Source organism: Pseudophryne corroboree, chromosome 11 (assembly GCF_028390025.1).
Source record: "Pseudophryne corroboree isolate aPseCor3 chromosome 11, aPseCor3.hap2, whole genome shotgun sequence".
In the NCBI taxonomy this organism is placed as follows: Eukaryota; Metazoa; Chordata; class Amphibia; order Anura; family Myobatrachidae; genus Pseudophryne; species Pseudophryne corroboree.
In genome coordinates, this window is record NC_086454.1 from 137,426,511 (window position 1) to 137,443,303 (window position 16,793).

The following is a 16,793-nucleotide window of genomic DNA, read 5'->3' on the forward strand; positions in this document are numbered from 1 at the left end:
AAAAAGGGGGCAGCACGTGCAAATGCATTGACCAGTTCTAATGCGACTCCTTAACGACAAGAGTTATCAACTTACGTAATGAGGACTCTGGGTTTGTTTTATCCTTTTATTATTTTCTCTGAAATTAGTGTGTACTTTGTAATCCTTTTTTGTAATTGCAGACTCTGAAGTTATTCGTGAAATGAAATCCTAATGCTCATGTTAATTGTTTCATGAAAAATTAATAATTGTGTATTCAGGTAGAAGTTAAGGCTACCTACTGTAGTGTCAGAGCACTGAATTCCTCTTGCTGCTGGCAATTACCATGTCGGAAGTAACCCATAAATCACTGGCAGCGATTTTTCAGATTGACATTATCTGGGGAATCATCCAGCCAATCATGACAAATTCCATAAACAATGTTCTAGAACATATTTAATAGAAATGTATTAAGATTTGCATTCACAGTAAAAAGAAACAAATCCTGCGCCCTTAATGTTTGCTTAGCATACAGAGTCTGTCAATGTAATATGTTACTGGTAACGACTGCAGCCTTTATATTATCCATTGCAAACTGGACTGGTCTTCCTTTACTAGTCATGTCAGAATCCTTTTTCGCCTAGCCATGTTTTTAGTTCCTTATCATAATAACCTTTAACCCGGATGGTGCGATTGATCTCATTTACTTGAATAGCTGGTGTCTTTCCTGTTAGCTGGGTCAGGAAATCTCGAACTTCAGTTTCCAGTGCCTAAAGTGGATACAGAAAATCCTAATCAGATACCAACACTAAGAAGATTCTGATACTCTGTTGTACAAAACAGACTAGTATTATACATTTTATTTAACAGAATGTTACCTACCAATGCCAGATTGTTAACCATGGTTTGCCAAATAGGCCATAAATTAATACACATCTACTGGGACTTGCAGTGTGACCTGGCGACAGATGCCTATGTTAAACTAGGGATACTCACCTTTATTATAAAGAATTGTAAGTAGGAACAGTATCCCTGGCACTTTCTTCTAAAACATAAATATTAGACAGTAACCATGGAATACATTTTACTCATTCATATAAAATCAGCTATAGCCAGAAAATAGTTTCTCGTTAATTATGTTTATAATTCACATAATGTAAAAATACTTTGTCCTGAAATAAGTTAATAATTATGAATTAATATTTTATACTTAATTATTATTAAATTAATAATGCTCGTTAATATTTTCCATTTTGAACAGCAAAAGAGGATTTATGTTCTTACCTTGCTAAATCCTTTTCTTTAAATCTATAGGGGGCCTAGGGAACACTGGATATAGACAGGAGAGCAGAGAGAGTCTGGGCACCAAGTAGTTACTACATTTTTTCCCAGCAGCCCCAGACTCCCTCTCCACTATACCCCAGCTAGTAAAGTTAGTAAGCTCACGGCAGGAGAAAGAAAACCGGTATACATGCAAACTCACTTGCAGGAGAGGCATTCAGGAAACTGGTACCTAAGGAACTATCCCCCGCAAGCCAGGAGCGTCAGGGTGGACGCCCTGTGCCCACTATGTACTCGAAGAAAAGGAATAAATTAAGGAGGAACATAAATCTTCTTTTCTTGTTCCTTCCACTAGGGGGCACAGGGAACATTGGGATGTCCTAAAGCTGTCCCCTAATGGTGGGGACACCCCGAAGCTGCGCTGAGACCCGTACACCCTAAGGTTGCGTCTCAAGCTGCAAAGCATCAGATGAAAAAAATGACAGAGGATCAAGTGGCCACTTCACAGAGCTGTTCTGCAGTAGCACCATGCTGAGCTGCCCCCAAAAAGCCCCCATTGACCGGGTGGTATGAGCAATCAACACCACAGGGGCAGGAAGAGCCATTGCAGAGTAAACATGGCAGATAGTCAAGAGGAGCCACCTGGCCAAAGTCTGTTTTAAAGCTGGCCAGTCCCATTTGTGAACATCAAAACAGGACAAATAATCTAACCTGTGGACGTCCCTGGTCCTGACCCCCGAAAGATCGGAGAGCCCTCACTACATCGAGAGACTCCCTCCAGCAAAGTGTTCGGAGAATAGAAGACGGAACCACTGTCTCTTGGTTGATGTGAAACAGAAAGACCACTTTAGGTAAATAACCAAAGTAAGCACTAGGGACTCCCGATTTGCATGGAAAAGCAGAAAAGGGTGAGCAGCAAGTGAAGGCACGCAAATCTGACACCATCCGGGCCAACTCATTGGCAAGTAAGAAAACTTTAATGCAAGCAAACAAATGTCCACTGTATGCATGGGCTTAAAATAGTGGACTTGAGAGCCCTAAAAACCCAAGGACAGGTCCCATGGAGCAGCCGAAGGGACAAACTGCAGGTGGATGTGTAAGATGCCCTGAAAAGAGACTGGTACGTCCAGTAAGAAAGCAATTTAGCACTGAAAGAGGACAGACATGACAGAGACCTGTACCTTCAAGGACAAGAGTAGAAGCCCAAATCTAAATTTGCCTTTAGAAAAGGGAAGGATTTGAGAAAGACGGAAGAACCTGATGTCGAAACGGTGGTGGAACAGCATGAAGAATGTCTGCCAAACTTGGAGATAAAGACTTGCCGAATACAACTTTTGGGCATCGATCATGGTATGAAACCCTTTGCTCTCAAGATGGATGTCTCAAGAGCAAACCCGCCAAAGCATGGTGGGCCAGATCCAGACGGAAGCTCCGGCCTTAAGATAGAAGATCCGGCCGCTGAGGCAGATGCAGGAGTGTTGGGGGAGAATTGTAGAAAAGCTACCCATCACGGGCACTAGATCGAAGCCACGAGCAACACCCTGCATCACTCCAATGTCAACCTGCAATGGACCCGCAGGAACTCTGGGATTGGAGGAAGATGTATATAAGCAGGAATGTCCTCTGTATAAATAGAGCATCCACCAGGAGAGTTCGAAGTTCTCGGACACAGAACGTGTCTCAGCAGACTGTGGCTATTTCAAGACACCAATCTGGCAAATCCTGTCGATAACGAGGAGTTCAAAGGGGAGCGCCGGAAAAAATAAGATTTTACTTACCGATAAATCTATTTCTCGTAGTCCGTAGTGGATGCTGGGGACTCCGTCAGGACCATGGGGAATAGCGGCTCCGCAGGAGACAGGGCACAAAAGCAAGCTTTTAGGATCACATGGTGTGTACTGGCTCCTCCCCCTATGACCCTCCTCCAAGCCTCAGTTAGGTACTGTGCCCGGACGAGCGTACACAATAAGGAAGGATCTTGAATCCCGGGTAAGACCCAAACCAGCCACACCAATCACACCGTACAACTTGTGATCTGAACCCAGTTAACAGTATGATAACAATGAAGTAGCCTCTAAAAAAAATGGCTCACAACAATAATAACCCGATTTTTGTAACAATAACTATGTACAAGTAATGCAGACAATCCGCACTTGGGATGGGCGCCCAGCATCCACTACGGACTACGAGAAATAGATTTATCGGTAAGTAAAATCTTATTTTCTCTAACGTCCTAGTGGATGCTGGGGACTCCGTCAGGACCATGGGGATTATACCAAAGCTCCCAAACGGGCGGGAGAGTGCGGGTGACTCTGCAGCACCGAATGAGAGAACTCCAGGTCCTCCTCAGCCAGGGTATCAAATTTGTAGAATTTTACAAACGTGTTCCCCCCTGACCACGTAGCTGCTCGGCAAAATTTTAAAGCCGAGACCCCCTCGGGCATCCGCCCAAGATGAGCCCACCTTCCTTGTGGAATGGGCATTGACAGATTTTGGCTGTGGCAGGCCTGCCACAGACTGTGCAAGCTGAATTGTACTACAAATCCAACGAGCAATAGTCTGCTTAGAAGCAGGAGCACCCATCTTTTGGGGTGCATACAATATAAACAGCAAGTCAGACTTTCTGACTCCAGCCGTCCTGGAAATAAATATATATATATATATATATATATATATATATATATATATATATATATATATTTTTAGGGCCCCGACAACGTCTAGCAACTTGGAGTCCTCCAAGTCCCTAGTAGCCGCAGGCACCACAATATGTTGTTTCAGGCGAAACGCTGACACCACCTTAGGAAGAAACTGGGGACGAGTCCGCAGTTCTGCCCTGTCCGAATGGAAAAACAAATATGAGCTTTTTTTAAGACAAAGCCCCCAATTCTGACAATCGCCTGGCCGAGGCCAGGGCCACAACATGGTCCCTTTCCATGTGAGATATTTCAAATCCACAGATTTGATCGGTTCAAACCAATATGATTTGAGGAATCCCAACACTACGTTGAGATCCCACGGTGCCACTGGAGGCACACAAGGGGCTGTATATGCAATACTCCCTTGACAAACGTCTGGACTTCAGGAATTGAAGCCAATTTTTTCTGGAAGAAAATCTACAGGGCCGAAACTTGAACCTTAATGGACCCCAATTTGAGGCTCATAGACACTCCTGTTTTCAGGAAGTGCAGAAATCGACCTAGTTGAAATTTTTTCGTGGGGCCTTCCTGGCCTCACCCACGCAACATATTTTCACCACATGTGGTGATAACGTTGTGCGGTCACCTCCTTCCTGGCTTTGACCAGGGTAGGTATGACCTCTTCCGGAATGCCTTTTCCCTTAGGATCCGGCGTTCAACCGCCATGCCGTCAAACGCAGTCGCGGTAAGTCTTGGAACAGACAAGGTCCCTGCTGGAGCAGGTCCTTTCTTAGAGGCAGATGCCACGGTTCCTCTTGGAACAGACATGGTTCTTGCTGAAAGCAAATCCCATCTTAGCTCCCGAGGCCATTAGTCCTCTGTGAGCATCTCTTGAAGTTCCGGGTACCAAGTCCCTCTTGGCCAATCCGGAGCCACGAGTATAGTTCTTACTCCTCTACGTCTTATAATTCTCAATACCTTGGTTATGAGAAGCAGAAGAGGGAACACATACACCGACTGTTACACCCACGGTGTTACCAGGACGTCCACAGCTATCGCCTGAAGGTCTCGTGACCTGGCGCAATACCTGTCCCGTTTTTTGTTCGGGCGGGACGCCATCATTTCCACCTTTGGTCTTTCCCAACGGTTCACAATCATGCGGAAAACTTCCCGATGAAGTTCCCACTCTCCCGGGTGGAGGTCGTGCCTGCTGAGGAAGTCTGCTTCCCAGTCGTCCACTCCCGGAATGAACACTGCTGACAGTGCTATCACATGATTTTCCGTCTAGCGAAAAATCCTTGCAGTTTTGACCACTGCCCTCCTGCTTCTTGTGCCGCCCTATCTGTTTACGTGGGCGACTGCCGTGATGTTATCCCACTGGATCAATACCGGCTGACCTTGAAGCAGAGGCCTTGCTAAGCTTATAGCATTACAAATTTGCTCTTAGCTCCAGTATATTTATGTGGAGAGAATTCTCCAGACTTGATCACACTCCCTGGAAATTTTTTCCCTGTGTGACTGCTCCCCAGCCTCTCAGGCTGGCCTCCGTGGATACCAGCATCCAATCCTGAATGCCGAATCTGCGGCCCTCTAGAAGATGAGCACTCTGTAATCACCACAGGAGAGACACCCTTGTCCTTGAATATAGGGTTATCCGCTGATGCATCTGAAGATGCGATCCGGACCATTTGTCCAGCAGATCCCACTGAAGAGTTCTTGCGTGAAATCTGCCGAATGGAAGCGCTTCGTAATAAGCCACCATTTTTTACCAGGACTCTTGTGCAATGATGCACTGACACCTTTCCTGGTTTTAGGAGGATCCCGATTAGCTCGGATAACTCCATGGCTTTCTCCTCTGGGAGAAACACCCTTTTCCTGGACTGTGTCCAGAATCATCCCTAGGACCAGCAGACGTGTCGTCGGAACAACTGCGGTTTTGGAATATTTAGAATCCACCCGTGCTGTCGTAGAACTACTTGAGATAGTGCTACTCCGACCTCCAACTGTTCTCTGGACCTTGTTCTTATCAGGAGGTCGTCCATTTTCTTTGAAGACGAATCCTCATTTCGGTCATTACCTTGGTAAAGACCCGGGGTGCCTTGGACACTCCAACGGCATCGTCTGAAACTGATAGTGACAGTTCTGTACCACGAACCTGAGGTACCCTTGGTGAGAAAAGCAAATTTTGGGACATGGAGGTAAGCATCCCTGATGTCCAGGGACACCATATAGTCCCCTTGTTCCCAGTTCGCTATCACTGCTCTGAGTGACTCCATCTGGATTTGAACCCTTGTAAGTGTTCAAATTTTTCAGATTTAGAATCGGTCTCACCTAGCCTTCTGGCTTCAGTACCACCCTATAGTGTGGAACAATACCCCTTTCCTTGTTGTAGGAGGGGTAATTTTATTATCACCTGCTGGGAATACAGCTTGTGAATTGTTTTCAATACTGCCTCCCTGTCGGAGGGGGACATTGGTACAGCAGACTACAGGAACCTGCGAGGGGGGAAACGCCTCGACATTCCAATCTGTGCCCCTTTGATACTACTTGTAGGATCCAGGGGTCCTGTACGGTCCCAGCGTCATGCTGAGAACTTAGTAGAAGCGGTGGAGGGCTTCTGTTACTGGGAATGGGCTGCCTGCTGCAGTCTTCTTCCCTTTCCTCTATCCCTGGGCAGATATCTTATAGGGACGAAAAGACTGAGGCTGAAAAGACGGTGTCTTTTTCTGCAGAGATGTGACTTAGGGTAAAAAACGGTGGATCTTCCAGCAGTTGCCGTGGCCACCAGGTCCCATGGACCGACCCCAAATAACTCCTCCCCTTTTATACGGCAATACATCTTTGTGCCGTTTGGAATCTGCATCCCCTGACCACTGTCGTGTCCATAAACATCTTCTTGCAGATATGGACATCGCATTTACTCTTGATGCCAGAGTGCAAATATCCCTCTGCGCATCTCGTATATATAGAAATGCATCCTTTAAATGCTCTATAGTCAATAAAATACTGTCCCTGTCAAGGGTATCAATATTTTTAGTCAGGGAATCCGACCAAGCCACCTCAGCTCTGCACATCCAGGCTGAGGCGATCGCTGGTCACAGTATAACACCAGCATGTGTGTGTATACTTTTTAGGATATTTTTCTGATAAGCATGTGAGCGCCTTATCCACCCTGAGGGGTGTTTCCCAATGCGCCTTAACTTCTGGCGGGAAAGGGTATACCGCCAATAATTTTCTATCGGGGGAAACCCACGCATCATCACACACTTCATTTAATTTATCTGATTCAGGAAAAACTACAGGTAGTTTTTTCACCTCACACATAATACCCTTCTTTGTGGTACTTGGAGTATCAGAAATATGTAACACCTCCTTCATTGCCCTTAACGTGTGGCCCTAAAGGAAAATACGTTTGTTTCTTCACCGTCGACACTGAAATCAGTGTCCGTGTCTGGGTCTATGTCGACCGACTGAGGTAAATGGGCGTTTTTACAAGCCCCTGACGGTGTCTGAGACGCCTGGACCGGTACTAATTTGTTCGCCGGCCGTCTCATGTCGTCAACCCACTTGCAGCGTGTTGACATTATCACGTAATTCCATAAGTAAGCCATCCATTCCGGTGTCGACTCCCTAGAGAGTGACATCACCATTACAGGCAATTTTGCTCCGCCTCCTCACCAACATTTTCCTCATACATGTCGACACACACGTACCGACATACAGCACACACATAGGGAATGCTCTGATAGAGGACAGGACCCACTAGCCCTTTGGGGAGACAGAGGGAGAGTTTGCCAGCACACACCAAAATGCTATAATTATACAGGGACAACCCTTATATAAGTGTTCCTCCCATATAGCATTTAATATATATGTATATCGCCAAATCAGTGCCCCCCCTCTCTGTTTTAACCCTGTTTCTGTAGTGCAGTGCAGGGGAGAGCCTGGGAGCCTTCCCCTCAGCCTTTCTGTGAGGGAAAATGGCGCTGTGTGCTGAGGAGAATAGGCCCCGCCCCCTTTTCGGCGGGCTTCTTCTCCGGAGATTGTGAAGTCTGGCAGGGGTTAAATACATCCATATAGCCTCAAGGGCTATATGTGATGTATTTTTCGCCATACAGGTATTCTACATTGCTGCCAGGGCGCCCCCCCCGCGCCCTGCACCCTCCGTGATCGCTGTGGGAAGTGTGCTGACAGACAATGGCGCACAGCTGCAGTGCTGTGCGCTACCTGAGGAAGACTGAAAAGTCTTCTGCCGCCTGGTTCCGGACCTCTTCAATCTTCAGCATCTGCAAGGGGGTCGGCGGCGCGGCTCCGGGACGAACCCCAGGGCGAGACCTGTGTTCCGACTCCCTCTGAAGCTAATGGTGTCCAGTAGCCTAAGAATCCAATCCATCCTGCACGCAGGTGAGTTGAAATTCTCTCCCCTAAGTCCCTCGATGCAGTGAGCCTGTTGCCAGCAGGACTCACTGAAAATAAAGAACCTAAAAACTTTTTCTAAGCAACTCTTTAAGAGAGCCACCTAGATTGCACCCTTCTCGGACGGGCACAAAAACCTAACTGAGGCTTGGAGGAGGGTCATAGGGGGAGGAGCCAGTACACACCATGTGATCCTAAAAGCTTGCTTTTGTGCCCTGTCTCCTGCGGAGCCGCTATTCCCCATGGTCCTGACGGAGTCCCCAGCATCCACTAGGACGTTAGAGAAATTACATTATAACCCACTACAGAGGATGCAAATGAGCTCCCTCATGGCCCTGATACTGCAATTATAGTACAGATGGAGCATAATTGCAAAGATTGTCACAATGTCAGACTGTAGCTGGACAGGACAATGGGGGTCATTCAGAGTTAATCGGTCGCTAGCAACTTTTTGCTGTGCTGCGATCAGAAAGTTGCCGCCTATGGGGGAGTGTATTTTCGCTTTGCAAGTGTGCGAACGCCTTTGCAGCAGACGGCACAAAAAAGTTTGTTGCAGTTTCTGAGTAGCTCTGGACTTTCTCAGCTGCTGCGATCACTTCAGACTTTTTGGTCCTGGAATTGACGTCAGGCACCCGCCCTGCAAACGCTTGGACACGCCTGCGTTTTTCCAAACACTCCCAGAAAACGGTCAGTTGACACCCATAAACGCTCTCTTTCTGTCAATCACCTTGCGATCGACTGTGCAAACGGATTCTTTGTTAAATACAACGCCCAGCACCAATCCTCTTTGTACCCGTACGATGCGCCTGCGCATTGCGGTGCATACGCAGTTTTGCCGAGTTTGAACTTGATCGCAGCGCTGCAAAAAGTTGTTAGTGAGCGATCAACTCGGAATGACCCCCTATGTCAGAAGAGTAGCAGAGCCAGGACTAATTGAGCTAGACCCAGAGGACTGAAGGCCACTTGGAAGTCCAGAGCACAGAGTGATAACCGGCCTTTGTGGGCCAATGACTGGTTACTCACCTGCATCGATAGGGAGGACAGCTGCAGACCTGATCCAAAAGAGGCGTCCCATATCTAAGTGGTGCCACGGATTTCACAAGAGAGAAGGAACGCATTTGTTTGAGGAGCGATCTGTTGCACTGAGCCAAAATTTCCATCTGAAGAGATTGGGAGTGAAACAGAGCATACTCCACCATGTCGGACATGGAACTAGAGAGCCTAAGAACTGTATGCGATGATGCCAGAATACATAATCTTCGTTTGCAAGAGCCAAAGTCTGTCCACCAAGAGGAACACCTGATAAACCCTGGAATCCTGCAAAGCTTCCAGTATAACATCTCCTGAGACATAGTCAAGGAGTAATTCTTCCCATCAATGATCCATCTGAAGAACCGGAGAATAACTATCGCAAGACAAATGTGTTCCCTGAGGAAATCCAGTAACTGGGCCATAAGCAGGACAGTCAGATAGATTAAAATCGGAGACCTTTGTGCCAAAGATGTATGAAAACATGCATCACTGTGGCCATCTCAGTAACAATGCAAGAAAATGGAAGCACCCTGGGCAAGCGTCGATGACTGACTCCGATAGGAAAATATACAGTATGTCTTGAGGCTGCCCTAAAATCCCCCAGTTCCAGAGGCAGAACAATGGAGTGAAGGGACTCCCTGCGGTACTTGGGAATCCACAGGCACACGTCTAGAGCCTTTACAGCAAGGATGACTGGGACAAGCCATCCAGTTTCTAAATCAGGAACAAGTTGGCATAGAAATCCGTACCTCTTTTGAGGCGGGGGGGGGAACATGGATGAAGATCCTGGAGGACAGAAGGGAGTAAATGACTCACTGAGAGCACCTGGAAGTGCTAGAAAGCTGGTGGCCAGGAATGGTGGATGCCCTGAAAGCCAGAGTGCATGCCTGTGAAATCATACCTCTGACCCTGTCATCTGTCATGGTTCCTATCCACGCCTCAAAATAGGGAAAGCCAGTCTACTGTGCTGGAGTCCCTCTCGTCTGGAAGCCCGCGCCCAATGTACTTCATTGTATATGTGCTGTATTGTTTATTCTATCTATTACGCGCCTTGAGTCCTATTGGAGACCGAGCACTATTGAGTAAATATTATTTCTATTAGCAGACATTTATCCCTCTCTATAAATAGGAGTCTTTTACTCAAGAACAAAGTGTTTTTGCATTATTTTGTGAATAAGATAATCATTTTGATCTAACTAAAATATTTTCTTGGGTGCAGCTCTTTTTATAGGAATGAGTAAATAATGTTCCATTGTCTTAAAGTGGCATTTAAGACTGCAAAGGGATATTGTGTCTATTCCACATATTTCCCTTTCGAGTAATTTGAGAGCTGTTATTTTTCATCATAGTCACATGAACCAACACACTAATCCCCATTAGGCTGTAGATGGTTATTTTGTTTTCAATCAATTAAACTGCTTGACAGTATTGTCCATGGCAAAGGAGAGTGCCATTATTTCTCCATTACTGAAATGAAAGTGTTTATACCATGCACTTTTTTCTTGGCACAACGAAGGACATCTATTAATTAATATGATATGTGACACAAGATACAACTTATTTTGCGTTTCAGAGATTGGCATGTTACTATATTAAATTAGGCAATATGTGATCTAACTTCATTAGTTACACATCCAACTGTTCAGGCACCATAACGTGATCGGTCCACAGGGTCACCTGTACAGGGGCGTATTCAGAGAGGAGGAGGTCCGTGTGCAGTCTCCTTCTGGACTCTAGCCATCAGCACTCTTGACTCTGATCAGTAGGGTCACTATAGGATCCTAGCGCTGTCAGAGTATAGTGCGCAAGAATCCGGGAAAATGGCGTGGCTGCCATTTTCCCAGTGATATTCCTACTGCACAAGCACAAAACACTGGGAAAATAGCTGATGAGCACCATTTTCCCAGTGATTTCTGCAGAGCTGCTGTGATTCAGGATTACGGAGGGTAAGTATTGAAAAAAAAACGGGTGCAGGGCGTGCAGAGTCTCCCTGTACACTGCACCCATTAAAAATATGCCAGTGCATCTGTAGGTTATTACATGTCTACTACATGGGCTTGTTCCACACGCAGCAACAATGTGTATGGACATGTCAGTCTTCAGGTTTGGTTGAAACTTGTAGATATATCTGCAGATCAACTGATCTACAGATATATTTACAGATGGACTGGGCAGTGTGTTGTGCATACGAACTGGGCGGACATTTTGCTGTCAATCACTGCCGGCATCTGCAGCAAGTGTAAGAGTGGTCAGCTGACCACTTGTACACACAGCACAATGCGTCAACATATTTTTAGACATATTTGCCGTCGGCTGTGCTGCAGGGCCGATGTGATATGTCTGTGAACAACATATCGCTTGTACACACTGTCCAAAGGACCAGCGATATATCGGGCGTTCAACAGAATGGCCAGGGTGTACGTACCTTTACACTTATGACTCTATGGGGTTGATGCATGGATGGTGTAATGGTTAGTATTACTGCCTCACAGCACTGAGGTCAAGGGTTTGGTTCCCAGCATGGTTTCATCTGAAGGATCATCATGAAGCATGGTGTTGTGTGGGTTTCCTCCCACAATCCAAAAACATAATGGTAGCTTAACTGGCTCCCAACAAAAATTAAACCTAGCGTGAATGTGTGTGCATGTACATGTGGTAGGGAATATGGATTGTAAGCGCCACTGGGGCAGGGACTGGTGTGAATGGCCAAATATTCTCTGTAAAGCGCTGTAGTATATGTGTGTGCTATATAAATAACTGGTAATAATGTATCAAGCAGTGAAATGAGTGGAGAAGTTGCCTATGCCAATCAATGAGCTTCTACCTACCATTTTACAGAATGTACTTGATAAATGCTATGTCAAAGCTGATGGGTTGCTATAGGCAACTTCTCCACTTCATCACTCTTTTCACGACTAGATACATGAACAGCTATTCTTAGAGAGGCAGAATGGGGAAGCATAGGCCTCGTATAGTAAAAATATAAACATGTAAATCCTGGACACATACACCTGTCAGGAGGAGTGCCTACCTCTTGCTGATGGAAATCCACAGCACTAGCTCCCTGCTGCTAATTGCAACTGATTTCTCACATAAAAAGTACATCATTAATCAGTGGCAGCTGCATAATCAGAAACCATGGCAATCTATTCACATTACTGAAATGCTATTCCTATATGGATTCCAGGAACGATAATCATTTGATTCTTAAAATGTATATTTAATTCTATTTTTGCAATCTACGGCTATAAGTATACACACTTGTTACTCCTACTGTATAGGCTACTGCTGTATAGCTGGACAGGCTCATCTTGAGATGCGGGCAACTTACATAAAATAAGATTTTACTTACCGGTAAATCTATTTCTCGTAGTCCGTAGTGGATGCTGGGGACTCCGTAAGGACCATGGGGAATAGACGGGCTCCGCAGGAGACATGGGCACTTTAAGAAAGAATTTAGATTCTGGTGTGCTCTGGCTCCTCCCTCTATGTCCCTCCTCCAGACCTCAGTTAGAGAAACTGTGCCCGGAAGAGCTGACAGTACAAGGAAAGGATTTTGGTAATCCAGGGCAAGATTCATACCAGCCACACCAATCACACCGTATAACTTGAGATAAACATACCCAGTCAACAGTATGAACAACAGAGCAACAGGTCAACCCTGATGCAACCATAACATAACCCTTATTTAAGCAAGAACTATATACAAGCATTGCAGAAGAAGTCCGCACTTGGGACGGGCCCCAGCATCCACTACGGACTACGAGAAATAGATTTACCGGTAAGTAAAATCTTATTTTCTCTAACGTCCTAGTGGATGCTGAGGACTCCGTAAGGACCATGGGGATTATACCAAAGCTCCCAAACGGGCGGGAGAGTGCGGATGACTCTGCAGCACCGATTGAGCAAACACAAGGTCCTCCTCGGCCAGGGTATCAAACTTGTAGAACTTTGCAAAAGTGTTTGAACCTGACCAAGTAGCCGCTGGGCAAAGCTGTAATGCCGAGACCCCTCGGGCAGCCGCCCAAGAAAAGCCCACCTTCCTAGTGGAATGGGCCTTAACTGATTTTGGCAGCGGCAATCCAGCCGCAGAATGAGCCTGCTGAATCGTGTTACAGATTCAGCGAGCAATTGTTTGCTTTGAAGCAGGAGCACCAAGCTTGTTGGAAGCATACAGGATAAACAAAGACTCTGTTTTCCTGACCCTAGCCGTTCTGGCTACATAAACCTTCAAAGCCCTGACCACATCAAGCAACTCGGAATCCTCCAAGTCAGTAGTAGCCACAGGCACCACAATAGGTTGGTTTATATGAAAGGATGAAACCACTTTCGGCAAGAATTGTGGACGGGTCCGCAATTCTGCTCTATCCGCATGGAAACCAGATAGGGGCTTTTATGTGACAAAGCCGCCAACTCTGACACACGCCTAGCCGAAGCAAAGGCTAGCAGCATGACCACCTTCTACGTGAGATATTTCAATTCCACCGTTTTGAGTGGTTCAAACCAGTGGGATTTCAGGAAATCCAACACAACGTTAAAATCCCAAGGTGCCACTGGAGGCACAAAAGGGGGCTGAATATGCAGCACTCCCTTTACAAACGTCTGAACTTCAGGTAGTGAAGCCAGCTCTTTTTGAAAGAAAATGGATAGGGCCGAAATCTGGACCTTAATGGAACCCAATTTTAGGCCCAAATTCACTCCGGACTGTAGGAAGTGGAGGAAACGGCCCAGCTGGAATTCCTCCGTAGGAGCATTCCTGGCCTCACACCAGGAAACATATTTTCTCCATATACGGTGATAATGTTGAGCTGTCACGTCCTTCCTAGCCTTTATCAGCGTAGGAATGACCTCCTCCGGAATGCCTTTCTCCGCTAGGATCCGGCGTTCAACCGCCATGCCGTCAAACGCAGCCGCGGTAAGTCTTGGAACAGACAGGGCCCCTACTGCAACAAGTCCTGTCTTAGAGGAAGAGGCCACGGGTCCTCTGTGAGCATTTCCTGCAGATCTGGATACCAAGTCCTTCGTGGCCAATCTGGAACAATGAGGATTGTTCGCACTCCTCTTTTTCTTATTATCCTCAGCACCTTGGGAATGAGAGGAAGAGGAGGAAACACATAGACCGACTGTAACACCCACGGTGTCACCAGGGCGTCCACAGCTACCGCCTGAGGGTCTCTTGATCTGGCGCAATACCTCTGTAGATTTTTGTTGAGGCGGGACGCCATCATGTCCACCTGTGGCAGTTCCCACCGCGTTGTAATCTGTGCGAAGACTTCCTGATGAAGTCCCCACTCTCCCGGGTGGAGGTCGTGTCTGCTGAGGAAGTCTGCTTCCCAGTGGTCCACTCCCGGGATGAACACTGCTGACAGTGCGCTTACGTGATTTTCCGCCCAGCAAAGAATTCTGGTGGCTTCCGCCATCGCCACCCTGCTCCTTGTGCCGCCTTGTCAGTTTACATGAGCCACTGCAGTGATGTTCTCTGATTGAATCAGAACCGGTTGGTCGCGAAGCAGGGTCTCCGCTTGACGTAGGGCGTTGTATATGGCCCTTAGTTCCAGGATGTTGATGTGAAGGCAAGTCTCCTGACTTGACCACAGACCTTGGAAATTTCTTCCCTGTGTGACTGCGCCCCAACCTCGGAGGCTTGCATCCGTGGTCACCAGGACCCAGTCCTGAATGCCGAACCTGCGGCCCTCGAGAAGGTGAGCACTCTGCAGCCACCACAGGAGCGACACCCTGGCCCTGGGGGATAGGGTGATTAACCGATGCATCTGAAGATGTGATCCGGACCACTTGTCCAGTAAGTCCCATTGAAAAGTCCTCGCATGGAACCTGCCGAAGGGAATGGCCTCGTATGATGCCACCATCTTTCCCAGGACTCGAGTGCAGTGATGCACAGACACCTGTTTTGGTTTCAATAGGTTCCTGACCAGTGTCATGAGTTCCTGAGCTTTCTCTATCGGGAGATAAACCCTTTTCTGGTCTGTGTCTAGGATCATGCCCAGGAAAGGCAGACGAGTCGTAGGGACCAACTGCGATTTTGGCATATTTAGGATCCAGCCGTGTTGCCGTAACACTTCCAGAGAAAGTGCTACGCTGATCAGCAACTGCTCTCTTGATCTCGCTTTTATGAGGAGATCGTCCAAGTATTGGATAATTGTGACCCCTTGCTTCCGCAGGAGTACCATCATTTCCGCCATTACCTTGGTAAATATTCTCGGGGGCCGTGGAGAGCCCAAACGGCAACGTCTGAAATTGGTAATGACAATCCTGTACCACAAATCTGAGGTACGCCTGATGAGGCGGATAAATGGGGACATGAAGGTATGCATCCTTTATGTCCAAAGACACCATAAAATCCCCCCATTCCAGGCTCGCGATAACCGCTCTCAGCGATTCCATCTTGAACCGGAACCTTTTCAGGTACATTTTCAGGGATTTTAAATTCAATATGGGTCTGACCGAACCTTCCGGTTTCGGGACTACAAACATGGTCGAATAATACCCCCTTCCTTGTTGAAGGAGGGGAACCTTGACCACCACCTGTTGAATATACAATTTGTGAATTGCAGTTAACACTAATTCCCTCTCGTGGGGGGAAGCTGACAGGGCCAATTTGAGGTATCGGTGAGGGGGCATCTCTTCGAATTCCAGCTTGTATCCCTGAGACACAATCTCTATTGCCCAGGGATCCAACTGGGAGTGAACCCACTTGTGGCTGAAATTTCGAAGACGCGCCCCCACCGGGCCTAGCTCCACCTGTGGAGCCCCAGCGTCATGCGGTGGATTTTGTAGAGGCCGGGGAGGACTTTTGTTCTTGGGAACTAGCTGTGTTATGCAGCTTCTTTCCTCTGCCCCTGCCTCTGGCAAGAAAGGACGCACCTCAGACTTTCTTGTTTTTCTGAGATCGAAAGGACTGCATTTGATAATACGGTGCTTTCTTAGGCTGTGAGGAAATATATGGCAAAAAATTTGACTTTCCAGCAGTAGCTGTGGAGACCTGGTCAGAGAGACCCTCCCCAAACAATTCCTCACCCTTGTAAGGTAAAACCTCCATATGCCTTTTTGAGTCGGCATCATTTGTCCATTGCCGCGTCCACAGGACCCTTCTGGCAGAAATCGACATAGCATTGATTCTAGAACCCAGCCGACTAATGTCTCTTTGAGCATCTCTCATATATAGGACAGCGTCCTTAATATGCCCCAGGGTCATTAATATAGTATCCTTGTCTAAGGTATCAAGTTCCTCAGATAAGGTATCCGTCCATGCTGCTACAGCACTACACACCCAGGCCGACGCGATTGCCGGCCTCAGTAAGGTACCTGAATGTGTATAAATGGACTTCAGGGTACCCTCCTGTTTTCTATCCACAGCATCTTTGAGGGTAGCCGCATCCTGTGACGGCAGGGCTACCTTCTTGGACAAGCGTGTTAAAGCCTTGTCCACTCTAGGGGAGGATTCCCAGC

The 16,793-nt window shown here is 47.0% G+C and overlaps 1 protein-coding gene across 1 annotated transcript in view; it reads right to left on the reverse strand.

Moving 5' to 3' along the window:
- Positions 1 to 394: 394 nt before the first annotated feature.
- MRPL49 (mitochondrial ribosomal protein L49) overlaps positions 395 to 16,793 on the reverse strand; it is a 100,993-nt gene continuing 84,594 nt past the window's right edge. Inside the window, exon 4 of the mRNA XM_063944848.1 lies at positions 395 to 728. Coding sequence (XP_063800918.1) covers positions 582 to 728 — 147 coding nt within the window. The 3' untranslated portion in view covers positions 395 to 581. The remainder of the gene's footprint in view (positions 729 to 16,793) is intronic.